General features: G+C 45.7%; 1 protein-coding gene across 1 annotated transcript in view; it reads left to right on the top strand.

Moving 5' to 3' along the window:
* Positions 1 to 14,451, top strand: part of cbl (Cbl proto-oncogene, E3 ubiquitin protein ligase) — a 294,821-nt gene that overhangs the window by 107,941 nt on the left and 172,429 nt on the right. The window contains exon 3 of the mRNA XM_072486364.1: positions 8,944 to 9,090. Within this exon, the coding sequence (XP_072342465.1) occupies positions 8,944 to 9,090 (147 nt within the window). The remainder of the gene's footprint in view (positions 1 to 8,943; positions 9,091 to 14,451) is intronic.

Here is a 14,451-nt window from a genome sequence, read left to right as displayed (position 1 = left end):
CCGGCTCATCCGCTAACCCCCAGCCTGGCTTGACTCGGACCTTCCCCTTCGAGATCACTCTTGCCACTCCCCTCCAATACTCCTCCAGTGCTGGACATGACCAAAACATATGTGTGTGGTTCGCCAGGCTTCCCCCGCACCTCCCGCACCTGTCCTCCACTCCGAAGAACCTGCTCAACCTCGCTCACGTTATATGTGCTCTATGTAACACCTTAAATTGGATCAGGCTAAGCCTGGCAAACGAGGAAGAGGAATTTACCCTACTTAGGGCATCAACCCACAAACCCTCCTCAATCTCCTCCCCGAGCTCCTCTTCCCATTTTCCTTTCAGCTCTTCTACCAGCTCCTCCCCCTCTTCTCTCATCTCCTGGTATATTTCGGACACTTTGCCTTCCCCGACCCACCCCCCCCGAAAGCACTCTATCCTGGATCCCCTGTGTCGGGAGCAGCGGAAATTCCCTCACCTGTTGTCTCGTGAACGCCCTCACCTGCATATACCTAAAGATATTTCCCCGGGGCAGCTCATACTTTTCCTCTATCGCTCCCAAACTCGCAAACGTCCCATCTATAAATAAGTCTCCCACTCTCCTAATTCTTGCCCGGTGCCAGCTCTGGAACCCTCCGTCCAACCTTCCTGGGGCAAACCTATGGTTGTTCCTGATCGGGGACCACACCGAGGCTCCCAACACACCCTTCTGTCGCCTCCATTGCCCCCAGATACTTAATGTTGCCGCCACCACTGGGTTCGTTGTAAACCTTTTCGGGGAGAGCGGTAGTGGCGCCGTCACCAGCGCTTTTAAGCTCGTTCCTTTACAGGACGCCATCTCCAGCCTCTTCCACGCCTCCCCCTCTCCCTCTATCATCCACTTGCGGATCATCGCCACATTGGCGGCCCAGTAATAGTCGCCTAAATTCGGCAATGCCAGTCCCCCTCTGTCTCTGCTACGTTGCAGGAACCCCCTCCTTACCCTCGGGGCCTTCCCTGCCCACACAAAGCTCATAATGCTCCTATCTATTTTCTTAAAAAAGGCCTTAGTGATCAAGATGGGGAGACATTGGAACACAAATAGAAACCTTGGGAGGACCATCATCTTGATCGTCTGCACTCTGCCCGCCAGTGACAGTGGCAGCATATCCCACCTTTTGAAATCCTCTTCCATCTGCTCCACCAGCCGAGTCAGATTGAGTTTGTGTAAAGTTCCCCAGCTCCTGGCTATCTGAATCCCCAAATATTGGAAGTTTCTTTCCGCCCTCCTTAGCGGCAGGCCATCTATCCCTCTACTCTGGTCCCCAGGGTGTATTACGAAAAGCTCACTCTTTTCCATGTTAAGCCTATATCCCGAAAAGTCTCCAAACTCCCTCAATATCTGCATAACCTCTCATCCCTCCCACTGGATCCGCCACATACAGCAGTAGGTCATCTGCATAGAGTGACGTTCTTTATTTTCAGCACACAACTTTTCAGAGGAGCTGTACTAAAGGCCTTAACATCACATCTACTGCCTTACCCCTATTAAGCATCTTAATCAAATCAAAGACAACCCAAAAGTTAGATTGGCAAGGCCTCTGCTCATAAACTTGACTACCTTTTAAAATTTTATTTGAGTGCCTGGAACACGTTGTCGGGGAAGGTGCAGAAGCAGATACATTAACGGTGTTCAAAAGGCATCTCGACAAATACATGGATAGGATGGGTATAGAGGGATATGGCACTGGGAAGTGATGAGGGTTTTGGCCAATGGTGGTATCATGACCGATACAAGCTTGGAGGGCCAAAGGGCCTGTTCCCGTGATGTATTGTTTTGTTCATGTAATCCACAATTTTGTCTTTCGTATGGGTTTCCGTAACTTTATCCACAATGGGTTCACTGGTCTTCAGTTTCCTGGGGCCACATTTGCTACCCCTTAAAATATATATCTCATCTAAACTTGGGAAATTTCAATAGGGGTGAGTAGAACATTTATTGGAGTAACAAGATGATAAGACCAAGTCTAAGGTAGGGTCAGTGCACAGTCAATATTGAAGAGCACTGCAACAAATCATAGGAAATATTTGTAAATTTACAGAAAGGGCAAATAATTCTCAAATGAAGTACAACATCTAAACATGAGGTGGGTATATTTGGTAGGAAGCTTAGGGAGGTCACCTATTATTTATTAAAGGTGCAAGTCTAGGTTAGGGTCAAGGAACAAAGGGATTGTGGAGTACAATTGCACCAATTACATTACAGGTTTGCAAGGACCTAAATAAAGCTAATCAAGTTCTCAGTTTTATTTCTAAAGGGATAAATTTTAAAGGTAATTGACTATTATGATCAGATGAGGTGTCAAATGGCTCCCCTCTTTTCTCACCCTTGTTTGATTGTAGCAGGGGTTTTTTTAATTTGAAAGGATGTTCTTGCCAATTCTGTAAGTGTTTAACTGTTTGTGCTGTGATCACAGATGAACCAATGCGACAGGTTTTCTTGAGTGTAATAGAGGGGTTAGTTTTATTGTACTTGCACCAATTTGGGTAAAATAATAAAATATACACCAACTTTTACACGTGCGCCCTCTTCCAACTTCTCCCATTGGGCAGGAGATACGAAAGTCTGAGAACTCTCTCGAACAGATTAGAAACAGCTTGCCTGCTGTTACCAGACTCCTAAACAACCCTCTTATGGACTGATCTGACTAATACTAAACACCTGTATACTTCACCTGATGTCTGTGTCTGTATTTACAATGTGTACGTCGTGTTGCCCTATTACGTTGTTTTTTTCATGCACTAAATTAGCTGTTTGAGCTGCATGCAGAAAAATACTCTTCACTGTAACTTGGTACACATGACAATAAACAAATCCAATCCAAATACAGATGACAGAGTAAGGAACGATGGGTTGATTAAATTAGAATCCGTAAATAAAAGGAAAAACTATCAGTGGCTTGCCGGGCCTAATGTTTCTATTTCAAATTGCAACTAGTTAATTTGGTTGTTCCTCTGGATGTAGTAGTGTTGAGCAGAATTTCGGTTTGCAATAGGCATGCCTATCATAGAATTTACAGTGCAGAAGGCAGCCTTTCAGTCCATCGAGTCTGCATTGGCCCTTGAAAAGAGCTCCCTACTTAAGCTCCTCCCCTCCACCCTATCCCCGTACCCAGAAACGCCGCCTAATCTTTTTGGACACTGAGGACAATTGATCGTGGCCAATCCACCTAACCTGCACATCTTTGGACTGTGGGAGGAAACCGGAGCACCCGGAGGAAACCCACCCAAACACTGGGAGAACGTGCAGACTCTGCACAGACAGTGACCCAAGCCGGGAGTCTAACCTGGGATACTGGAGCTGTGAAGCAACAGTGCTAACTACTGTGGTATCATGCCGCCCTAAATGGGCTATGGATGGTCTCAAAGTTTACTAGGAAGGATGAAGAGAGCAATGTTCAACAGCTTCAGCTGGTTATCCTCAATTCATCGGCATCTCATCAGCAACTCACTACAAAACTGTGTTTTGAATATACAAAAGAAGTTGGCTGGTTACGTGCATTGCTCTCTTCACTGTTGGAACGGTGAATCCAAATAAGACTGCTGCTTGTGTATTCCAAAACTTAGCGTATGCCTGCAAAGTTACTGTAGCCATTGTCTCATGGCCCAAGTGATAAGAGTTAGTATCCCATCACCAGCAATTGAATCTTAGCTGCTTGTCTTCATGCCTTCTTAAAAATGGGGATAGGATCTTTCACATTCCTCAAGGGTTTATTGTCAGTGAAATATTTGCAGACCCGACGACGTCTGCATCCCAACGAGATGCAATGTGGACTATGAAGTGATGCAAATTCGGGCAGCTGTAATGTTTGGGCTGTGATTTCCAGCATTCCTTTCTAGCCAGTTGTTTAATAAAGTCTATTCTCAAAAGTTAAAGTCCAAGATTCCAGCCAGTGAATGAAAAGACACTACTTGAAGTAAGTATATTTATGACAGTAAATTGTGCTAAACCTGTATTGAGCTTGGGTTAGACCACACTTGAGTTCTGCGTGCAGTTTTTGTTGCCACATTATAAAAAGGATATGGACACCCTGGAGAGGGTACAGAGAAAATTTACAAGGGTGATACTTGAAATGTCTCATTATACATATTAAGAAAGGATTGACAGGCTTGGTGTCTCTTTTGAAAATAGAAGAGGAAGCTAGACAAGCTTATTGCCTATTATAGATCTTTGAAGTCCTGGTGCGTGAAAGCACTATCTGGCTACAGCACTAATATATTTGGATCAGAAGGCCCAGCATTTGATTCCAAGTACATGTTGAGTTAACTGACCGTATTCTGGATGGCAATGGGGACATGAGAACTGAGCTCCGCATCCATGGATTAGTGAATGCAACATTACTGCCTCATTATGAATGATCCCTTGAATGAAGAGCTTGTCGTATGAGGACTCTGGGTCTGTACTTGTTGGAGTTTGGAAGGATGAGGGGGGATCTTATTGAAACTTACAGAATACTGAGAGGCCGGATAGAGAGTGGACGTGAAGAGGATGTTTCCACTTCTAGGAAAAACTAGAACCAGAGGACACAATCTTAGACTAAAGGGACGATCCTTTAAAACAGATGAGGAGGATTTTCTTCAGCCAGAGGGTGACGAATCTGTGGAACACTTTGCCGCAGAAGGCTGTGGAGGCCAAATCACTGAGTGTCTTTAAGACAGAGATAGAAAGGTTCTTGATTAATAAGGGGATCAGGGGTTATGGGGAGAAGGCAGGAGAATGGGGATGAAAAATATATCAGCCATGATTGAATGGCGGAGCAGACTTGATGGGCCGAGTGGCCTAATGAGATTCCTGCTGGAAAGTGTTTTGAGAAAAGAAATCGGATCATTATGGTCTCTTCTCTCCTCTTCCTTTCCCCCCCCCCCCCCCCCCCCCCCCCCCCCCCCCCCCCCCGGGCAAATCAAATACTTGGATTGCTTTTGTTGACAATAATGCTAATTCTTCTATGCGCAGATAGTATTGACTGAATTGACCATTACTGTCTTTAACACTGGTTAATATTCATGGCTATCAAAGATTCAGAGCACAATCAAACAAAGAAGATTCGAAGTGTCATTTGTGGCGCGTTTTGCTGGGCGTTCCCCCACCACTATCTGACACTTAGTCACTTTTTTGAGCCCTGGGCAGTTTCTCACCGGTTGAGCCCACAATCGGAATTATTTTCTTCACTGAGGAGCTGAACTCACTGGTCAGACCGGCTCCTCGGAGATGGGGCTGCCATTTTGAAAAGGTGCCCTGATCTCTGAGCTTGAGGGACCCCCACTCACGGGCAATGACAGACCTCACATACATGGCATAACCTCTAACCCCCCCCCCCCCCCCCCCCGGCCCAGTTGAGGTCACTCCGCTATGGAGTCCCTGAAGTCTCTTCCGGCCCCTCCCCTTTCCAGAACCCTTACCCCATTATCACCATCGCCCCCAACCACCCAGAGACCCCGACTTACCTACCCTGCACCCCCCACCCCACCTTCATACTCTCCTTTCATAGGCATAGACCCTCAGGTACTGATCCTTGGCAGTGCCACCTGGGCACCCTGGGAGTGCTCCTGCTGGCTTTGCGATGACATCTGGGCACTTTGGCAATGCCAAGATACCCGTGTTCAAGGGGGAGAACCAAGTGACCACCCAAGGGCTTCTGATGGCTTGAGAGACCGCCCCCCCTTGCGCTGTTCCACCTGGTCCACGTTTGTATGGACCAGTGCTGAACGGCGCCTGGCTGTGGCCTCTCTGGGGAGGCTGGTAGATCGTGGGTATGTACACTTAAGTAGGTTCAAAACCTACTTAAGAGCGTGCAGCCTGGTCCTGGCTCTCATGATATGCAGACACACACACATACATAATGATATACAGACAAGAAGCTAATGGACACAGAGAACAGGACATGACCAAATAAGCAGGCAGGACACTTGGGTGGGATCTGACTATAAAAGACACGAGGGACTCGCACTCCGCCTCTTTCCACTGATGAACATCTAGAGAGTCAGTCAAGGGTGTTGTTACGATCTCGCACCTCCACCACGTGGCTAAGAGCTAGTCTGGTTCAGTCAGACAGAGTAACCACACTTAAGTTAGCAGGGAGTCGAACTCACAGAACTGTGCTATTAGTTCAATAAACCTGGTCTGGAATATCTTTCTGATCTAAACTGCATCTAGTTGCAGCCAGTGTTAGACCAGTGTACCTAACACGACACTGGCCATCATGGGTGTGTTTCTGGTCGCACCACTTTGGGAGACTTGGATAGATCCCACGAGGCATTGTGACTGCTGGGAAGCTGTGGGAGGCTTCATCCGGCTGCATCGCGCATCCGTTCGGGCGCGACGTGGCCGGTTGATCGCACCCTAGGTTAGATCGCACCCTAGGTTAGATCGCACCCTAGGTTAGTTTTGCAATGTTTCTTTTGTGCAAAACAGACAGGAAAAAAATATAATGACACAGTTTCTGTAAAGGCATCCAGTGCCCTCAAAGAAATTTCATGCTCCGATATTAATCGTTAAAAATAATCAGTGTTTGCACACAAACCAAAATTGCAAGCCCCACTTTAAAAGAAAAAGTGAATGGCACTCTGTACAGACGCTTGTCACTCAGCCAATAATCTAAAACCTCCCCTGAGTGTTCTATTTGTGTTGTGATAATATGCAGAAAGCAGTGGAAGTCATTCCGAGTGAAATGTGACTGGACTGTGGAGTGTGTGGATTCAGTCCATTGATTGAATGTGCACTGCATGTTCTTTCAGGGCTCAATTATAAGAAAACTGAGACTGTGTCAAACTGAAATCTATCTGCATAATATGAGATGAGAACAGATTGTGTATATTCCATGAGTTTGAAATATTTATTTCCCAGTTTAACAATGGAACTTCCTGAAGTGCCATTCAAAAGTCTGTGGTCCAAAGTGCATTTTGCTACTTTTTTAATATTGAAATTATTTGATGGATAAATAATTAACATCAAATTTAACTGTTGCTGTATGGTAGCAATCTACACAACCAGATTTAACGCTATTAATTGTAAAGGGATATATCCATGTGATATTGCATAAGCAATTAATTAAGGTGTATTTATTTGTATTCTAATAAATTGTGGAGTCAAATTTGGAAAAGTCTTCAAAAAAAGAAGCATAAGGCTAATACAATAATAATTTTTATTGTCGCAAGTAGGCTTACATTAACACTGCAATTAAGTTACTGTGAAAAGCCCCTAGTCGCCATATTCCGGCACCTGTTCAGGTACACTGAGGGAGAATTCAGAATGTTCAAATTACCTGACAGCATGTCTTTCAGGACTTGTTGGAAGAAATCCACACAGACACTGGGAGAACGTGCAGACTCTGCACAGACAGTGACCCAAGCTGAGAATCAAACCTGGGACCCCGGAGCTGTGAAGCAACAGTGCTAACCAATGTGCTACAGTGTTGCCCCTAAAACAAACGTATAATGTGGAAATCTTGACGTAAAAGCAGAAAATACTGAAAAAACTCAGCAGATCAGGTTACATCTAAGGAAAGAGAAACAGAGGTAGCTCTTGAGTATTTAAAACATTGGAGGTGGTGGGGGTAATTTTAACCCCACATGATACAGAATGAGGCTGCGTGCCTCAGATTTTAGCAGTTATTTGGAATTAATGGTTTTATACCAGGTTTAGAATGGTTTAGGATACCCAACAGTTAAAGGGAAACGAGCACTGCTTGGCAGTAGCAGGCAAGTACCTTTCTAGCACAGCTTGTGGGTCACGAGGAGCACGATCCCCCCCCCCCCCCCCCCCCCCCCCCCCCCCCGGCCAAACAAACAAACCCTTCATTGTTGCTCCACCCATCCCTGCGATTCAACAACACCCCCTCATGTAATTTCACGCATCACTTGCATGGTTTCCCCCATCCCCCCCTCTTTGCCAATCTCTCCTACCCGCTTTTCCAATTCTTGACTGTGGCCATGTATTGCAGGCTTTCCTACCTGGCAGCCAGCCAACTTGAATCTGGCCTGTTGCCCGACAGGAAATGGAGGAAAAAAATTCTAATTGGGTTCTGCCATTAAATTCTACAGTTGCTCCACCTTTCACTCCTTTCCTGTCTCCCCATAAATATTGAAGCTGTTAACTGTTTCCCTCTCCATGTTGTGTTTTCTCAGCAATTTCTGTTTTTACTTGTACTCTTTTTGTATGTCCTTTGTACTTAGCCATATATTACCTGCCTTTTTAAATAACAATCTTTATTATCACAAGTAGGCTTACATTAACAGTGCAATGAAGTTACTGTGAAATTGACAACCCATAAGTGTTCAAATATGCAGCATAATCTTTGGATTATGCATGATTTTAATGTACTTGAATAACATTTTCTTTATTTCTGCAAAAGATATTGTAAATAAATTTGTGTTAAATGAATCAATGTTTCGACTATTTTTCAAAGATATTGCATCCATGATTTAGCTAGGGGTTTTCAGACTCTCGTATTGTTCTGTGCTGAGTTGGTTAATCTCAATTGGGGCAGTGATGGGGACGCTGCAGTTGGTTTCCACACCGCAAATTAGGGAAGGAAAAAATTGCTAGGACTCCTGATCCTGATTGTAATGCTGTGAGTTCTCCTGAAAATGCATGTGTGCATGTTGGTTAATCACAAATGTGAGCTCCGTTGTAGTTCTCTGTGTAGTCCTGTTAACACAATAATAGTTGTGGGGACAAACTAATTGTACCTAACAAGATGAGGCAACAAAATTAATGAAAATAAAAATTTCAGTGTTCATTACTGGGGGCTGCTATCCTTGTATTTTTAAAAAACTTTTATTTTTGTTGCCAAAGATTTGACCTTTTTGGCAACCCTACAGAGCTTTTAAGTATTAAAGACACTTTGGTTATAAATGCCACTATTCAGTTAAAATGCTTCTTCTTTGCTCTGAACTTTCTTTTTCTCTCTCTTTTTCAGACGACATCTGACCAAACTGTCACTGATATTCAGTCACATGTTAGCAGAGCTGAAAGCTATATTCCAAAATGGAGTGTTCCAGGGGGACACCTTCAGGATCACAAAAGCAGATGCAGCAGATTTCTGGAGGAAAGCATTTGGAGAAAAGTGAGTTCCTTTAGCGTTGTAATAAAATCTCAATTTTCCCACTTCAAGAAAATCACTGTTCGCTTTTAAATAGTCATTTGGTCGTACAGATCTTGAGAATTGCTGAAGAGCGAGTCACGTCAAAGCTTTTCATCTTGCACTCATCGGGATACTTTGCAAGAATACCTGTCTGAATACATGACAGACATTCGCTGATTCATTCCCCAGGCAGTCCCTTGACCAATCGGGGTCAATCTGTCTGGTTTAAAGTTCAAAAGAAGCTTAGCAGCTATCTGTCAGTCACAATGAACTGGTGAATTCTCCACGGCAATGCCGTGACCATTTGCCAAGCATTCTACATTCTCTTCCCTTCCCTTATAAATTGTTGTTTTCGTCTTGTGCTGGTATTTTGCGAAGTATCCTGATGAGTGCAAAATGGAAAGCTTTGACGTGTCACGTTCCCTTTGTTTTGACCAAAATCAACCTCTTCGTTTGTGTATCTGTGTTTTAAGTTCTTTTCTTTTTAAAGAATTTTTATTGAACAAATTTTCAACAGTTTTGCAATTCACAACGATCCCACAACCCCCCCCCCCCCCCCCCCCCCACTCAACAGTCAACGGTAACCAACTTTGGAAAGTGCATGATAAACAAATCCCCAACAATTGTAGAACCTACCATCACCCACCCCCCAAGAAAATCTCACCTTTTCCAGGGTCCGAAACACCAGCAGGGCCTCCCCGCTACACCGAGGCAGAGGGTGGAGAAGCTGACCTCCACCGCAACAAGGTCCGCCCACTATCAATCTGCCCCCGCAACCGCTTGCATCTCTGACTGGTCTGGCACCCTGAATATGGCTTCTAGGCGACCGTGCTCCACGGCCACATGCAGAACCACCGGAATGGTGTTGAACACCGTCCTCCAGAACCCTTCCAGCTTCGGCCAGGACCAAAACATATGTACATGATTTGCAGGACCTCTCCCACATTGTTCACAGACATCCTCCACCTCTTCGAACAGCCAGCTTATCCTAGACTTTCTAAGGTGCGCCCTATATTCAACTTTCAGCTGCATCAGCCCCAGCCTCATGCGCAAAGTTGAGGCATTTCATGCGCAAAGTTGAAGCACCTCGCATCACAAACCTTCCTCCAGAACCACCCCAACTCTTCCTCAAACTTCGCCGTAACCTCTTCCATAGACACCCCGTTCTCCTACCAAATCCTCCCGGAAATCGCCGAACCAACCCCCCCCCCTTCCAATCCCCTCGGCTGACAGCACCGCCTCCAGCAACGAGGAGGCAGGCACTTTCAGGAAGACCTAACTTGCAAAGCCCTGCACCTGCATATAGCTGAAGCTTTTGTTCCACGCTTGCCCAACTCCTTCAAACTCGCACATCGCCCTCCCAGAAACAGATCTTTCAGTTTCTTAATCTCCCTCTTGTCCTATCCCCCGGAACCTTGCATCCACCCTCCCCGGCTCAAACCCATGATTCCCCATAATCAGCATCCCCTGACCCAGCTCCCAACCTAAAATGCTGCCTAAGCTCCAGATCTTCAACATAGCTTCCACTACCAGACGCTCCATACACTTCCGGGGGGCCATCAGAAGCGGCGCCGTTACCAGCGCGCACAACCCCGACGCCCTGAAAGAGCCCGCTTCTATCCTCACCCACAAGCCCCCCCCCACCCTGGACCTACTCTGCATTTACTGCCTAATATTAAGACATCAAATTTGGGAGGGCTAATTCCCCCGCCTGTAGTATCATTCTAGCTACCTTCCCGGCCCAAACAAAGGAGGAGATCAGCCTGTCCACTCCCCTAAAAAAACACCTTGGGCAAAAAGACCGGCAGGCGTTGAAACAAGAACAGGAATCGCGGCAAAACATTCATCGTTACTGCCTGCACCCGGCCCGAGATTGTCGCACCTTAGCAAATCAGCCTTCAAACTCTCCACCAAGCCAGTGAAATCAAACTTCCGAAGCCGTGCCCAATCCTGAGCCACCTGCATCGCCTTCCGTAATCCTGAGCTCCTCGACACAATGACCAAGGGCTCTATAGCCAATGCAAACAGAAGGGGGACATTGGACATCCCTGCCTTGTACCCCGGTGCACTGCAAAATGGTAGCAGTAGTCTGCACTCCGTAATGCCTGTGTCTACGTATTTACATTGTGTATTTATGTATGTACTATTTTTTTTTTCTGCATGAAATGATCTGTCTGGACTGTATGCAGAACAGTACTTTGATACACGTGGCAATAAAACAATTCCAAATACCCTGAGTTCATACTATTTATGCTTACGCTTGCCATTGGCTCTTTATATAGCAGCTGCACCCAAACTTCGGCCCAATCCCAAATTTTGCCAATACCGCCATCAAATGACTCCACTCCACCCGATCAAACGCATTCTCCCATCCAACGCCACCACCACCTCCCTCTGCCAGAGAAAACACCACATTTCACAGCCTCCTATTCAGTGAAAACTGTCTTCCCTTTACCAATCCCGTCTGATCCTCCCCAGTCACCTTTCGAAGGCACTCCTCCAACCTTAACGCTAACACCTTTGCCAATATCTTGGCATCTACATTCAGCAGAGATATGGGCCTATACGACCCACACTCCACCGGATCTATGTCCTCTTTAGCAACAACAAGATGGAGGCCTACCCCATCGCTTGCGGCAAGACTCCCCTGACTATCGCGTCCTCAAACATTCCCACCATCAACGGCACAAGCCTATCCTGAAACCTACAAAATTCGACCGGGAACCTGTCGGGCCCACCTCCTCCTACCTTTTCCAGGTCCTCTACCTTCGCTCTGAGCCCGATGTTGACCTCCGCCACCCTCTGCAGCTCCTCGCCCATCGAGGTGAACTGGTCGCTGTGTTGCAACATGCCGCTCCATCCTCTTCAACTTCTCTCCTTACTCCTGCACCTCGACCAATGTCTTCTTCACTGCCGCCTTTACTGGGGCAATCGGCTCCTCAACCCACTCTTTCATCAAAGCCATCATCTCCCTCTGAAATACCCCCGCAAACAGGCTTTCAAACTCCACCAACACCACCTCGGTCAGAGTTTCCGCCGTGAGGGGAGCGGCCCATCTGACGACCCAGCCCCTGCTATCATCTTTCTTCCTGCAGGAATCGCAGCCTCACTTGCCGGCGGACTTTCGTTCACTCCCTTCTTTCCAGCAACCGTCTTCAGGGGCTTCGACATTTCTCGTAGTCTTCCTTACCAACTCATCCACCAACCACCCCTGAAACCGGGCATAAAAGTCCAAAAATCAGAGACTAGCAGGAGTCACCTAATGTGTGACTTCCACCTACGTGCTGCCACTGGAAGTCTCCCAGTGTTTTAACATCTTGATGGGTGCAGAATCGTGTGAATCTTGTTCTCTAATCACAGCAGGCAGGTTACTGCTGAACTTTGCAATCACCAAACTATTGTTTTCATGACCATGAATCACACTTTTTTTGGTAGTATGGTTTTAAGACCCATTGCCCTCTGTTTTTGTTTCCGTCCTGTCCCACTCCCAGCTCTTCTTTCACAGCACACAAATGTCTGTATCTTAATCTTTCGCCCCCCCACCGCCCTTTGACCGCTTTATTTCTACTGCATGGATCTCTGTGGGAACTCATCCATCCCCCCATGAATTCGAATCCCACATTTTAAAAGGAAACCGTTTTGCACCATTGACAGCCTGTGCTTTATAGCCTGTGCAGAAATGATAGTCCCTATGTCGAAGCCACTATTATTTAAATATCTTCATTTAATCTGATGGGAGTGGAATAGAAATCTTTGAAGCTTTCATTTTTCATCATCTCTCTCCCCCTGCTCTTACCCCCTACTGCTCATCCGAGCCAACCTTTAGCTTTACACCAATGTCTTCTCCCTTGTAGTCCTATCGGAATCATTCCTTTTCCGAGAACAAACATATTTTTCTCTAGCCTTTTGTTATTGCTGCCACTGATAAATCCCTTCTACAAACTCTTGCTCCAAATGCCTGTCCCAACATCCTACCGGCTGACAATCCATACTTTGTCCAACTCCTTGTCGCTCACCATTTCATGCAACCATCCTGAGTGCAAATACATTCCCCATTTCTATTCTGTCCTATCCACCTTTTCCAGCTCTTACTCTAAAACAGAGTGCCCTCCTTTCTCTTAGTACACCCTGCTACTCCGTGCCCCCCAAACACTGTGCTCAACTTTGTCCCTCCTAACTTTGTGCAAAGCCCTACCTACGTCTTTTGTTCAACCCATCATGAATACCCAATTCACTCATAGTGCTACCAGATTCCAGCAGCCACTACCATTAAGTCCAAATTACCTGTTGGTTCTCGCAGCATCACTACCCAGTACTAATAAATCCAGACCTCTGCTGTAATCCTACCAAATCCAAGGTTATTCTTTATAATGCTTAAATTCAAGTCAACCCCAGGAATGGTCTCTTTTCTCTCCAGCCCCATTTAGCTATTGTCAAAACCCTACTACTTAGCATTGTGAGCATTTTCCTACCACCCTGTGGTAACAATAAACAGGTAAGCAATCTAGCCAATGTAAGCCCGGAAAATGAACCTATTCATAGTCTTACGATAAATAAATTAAGTCTTACGATAAATAAATTAACATTAAATGCTTGCTATGTAGGTCGATCTTCAGTCTTTTGTAAAGCTATCTTTGGAGCATTTTATTAATTGAGGACATGGGATAGTTTCTGTCTGAGAAGACTGACATGGCTTTGGCTTAAGGTTTCTCCCAAAATAAAAATAAGACCCATGACTGTGCAGACCTCAGTACTGTACTTTGTGTCCAGGGATGTGCAGGTTAGGTTACTGGGATAGCGGGGGAGAGTAGTTCATTCGAGGGATCGGTGCAAACTTGATGGGCCAAATAGCCTCCTTCTGCACTGTTGGGATTCTATGTTTCCATCTACTGAAGTAGTAAGTCCTGGAGTGGGACTTGAACCTATGACCTTCTGATTCAGAGGAGTGAAGGACCAGTAGATATCAGCTCGAGTAACTGACAAAAGTCATTGTTTCACATTAAATGAAAAGTGCCCACCAGCCTGATAGAAACAGAAAATGTGATTGCTGTACCTTACACACGAGTGTTTGTTTGGAAGCAGTTGTTAAACAGCTTGCACCAGCAGCTTCTTGGGTGTGGGAGCACAGAGCATGTACTGATTCATCAGAGCAGCTGCACACCCACTCTCCCCATCCTTTCAGAAAATGTACTAATCTTTCTTTAGCAGCCCGGCTTAATTTTGAGTCCTTCATTTACAAAACCGAACCTTATAGTCGCAAACAATGACCACATTTGTTTATGAATCTGTAATAGTGAAGGGATGCCAAACAAAGAAATATTAAAACATGCAAGTGGAAACACT

This window comes from Scyliorhinus torazame, chromosome 21, assembly GCF_047496885.1.
Source record: "Scyliorhinus torazame isolate Kashiwa2021f chromosome 21, sScyTor2.1, whole genome shotgun sequence".
NCBI classification, from domain to species: domain Eukaryota; kingdom Metazoa; phylum Chordata; class Chondrichthyes; order Carcharhiniformes; family Scyliorhinidae; genus Scyliorhinus; species Scyliorhinus torazame.
This window is presented reverse-complemented; position numbering and strand designations above follow the sequence as displayed.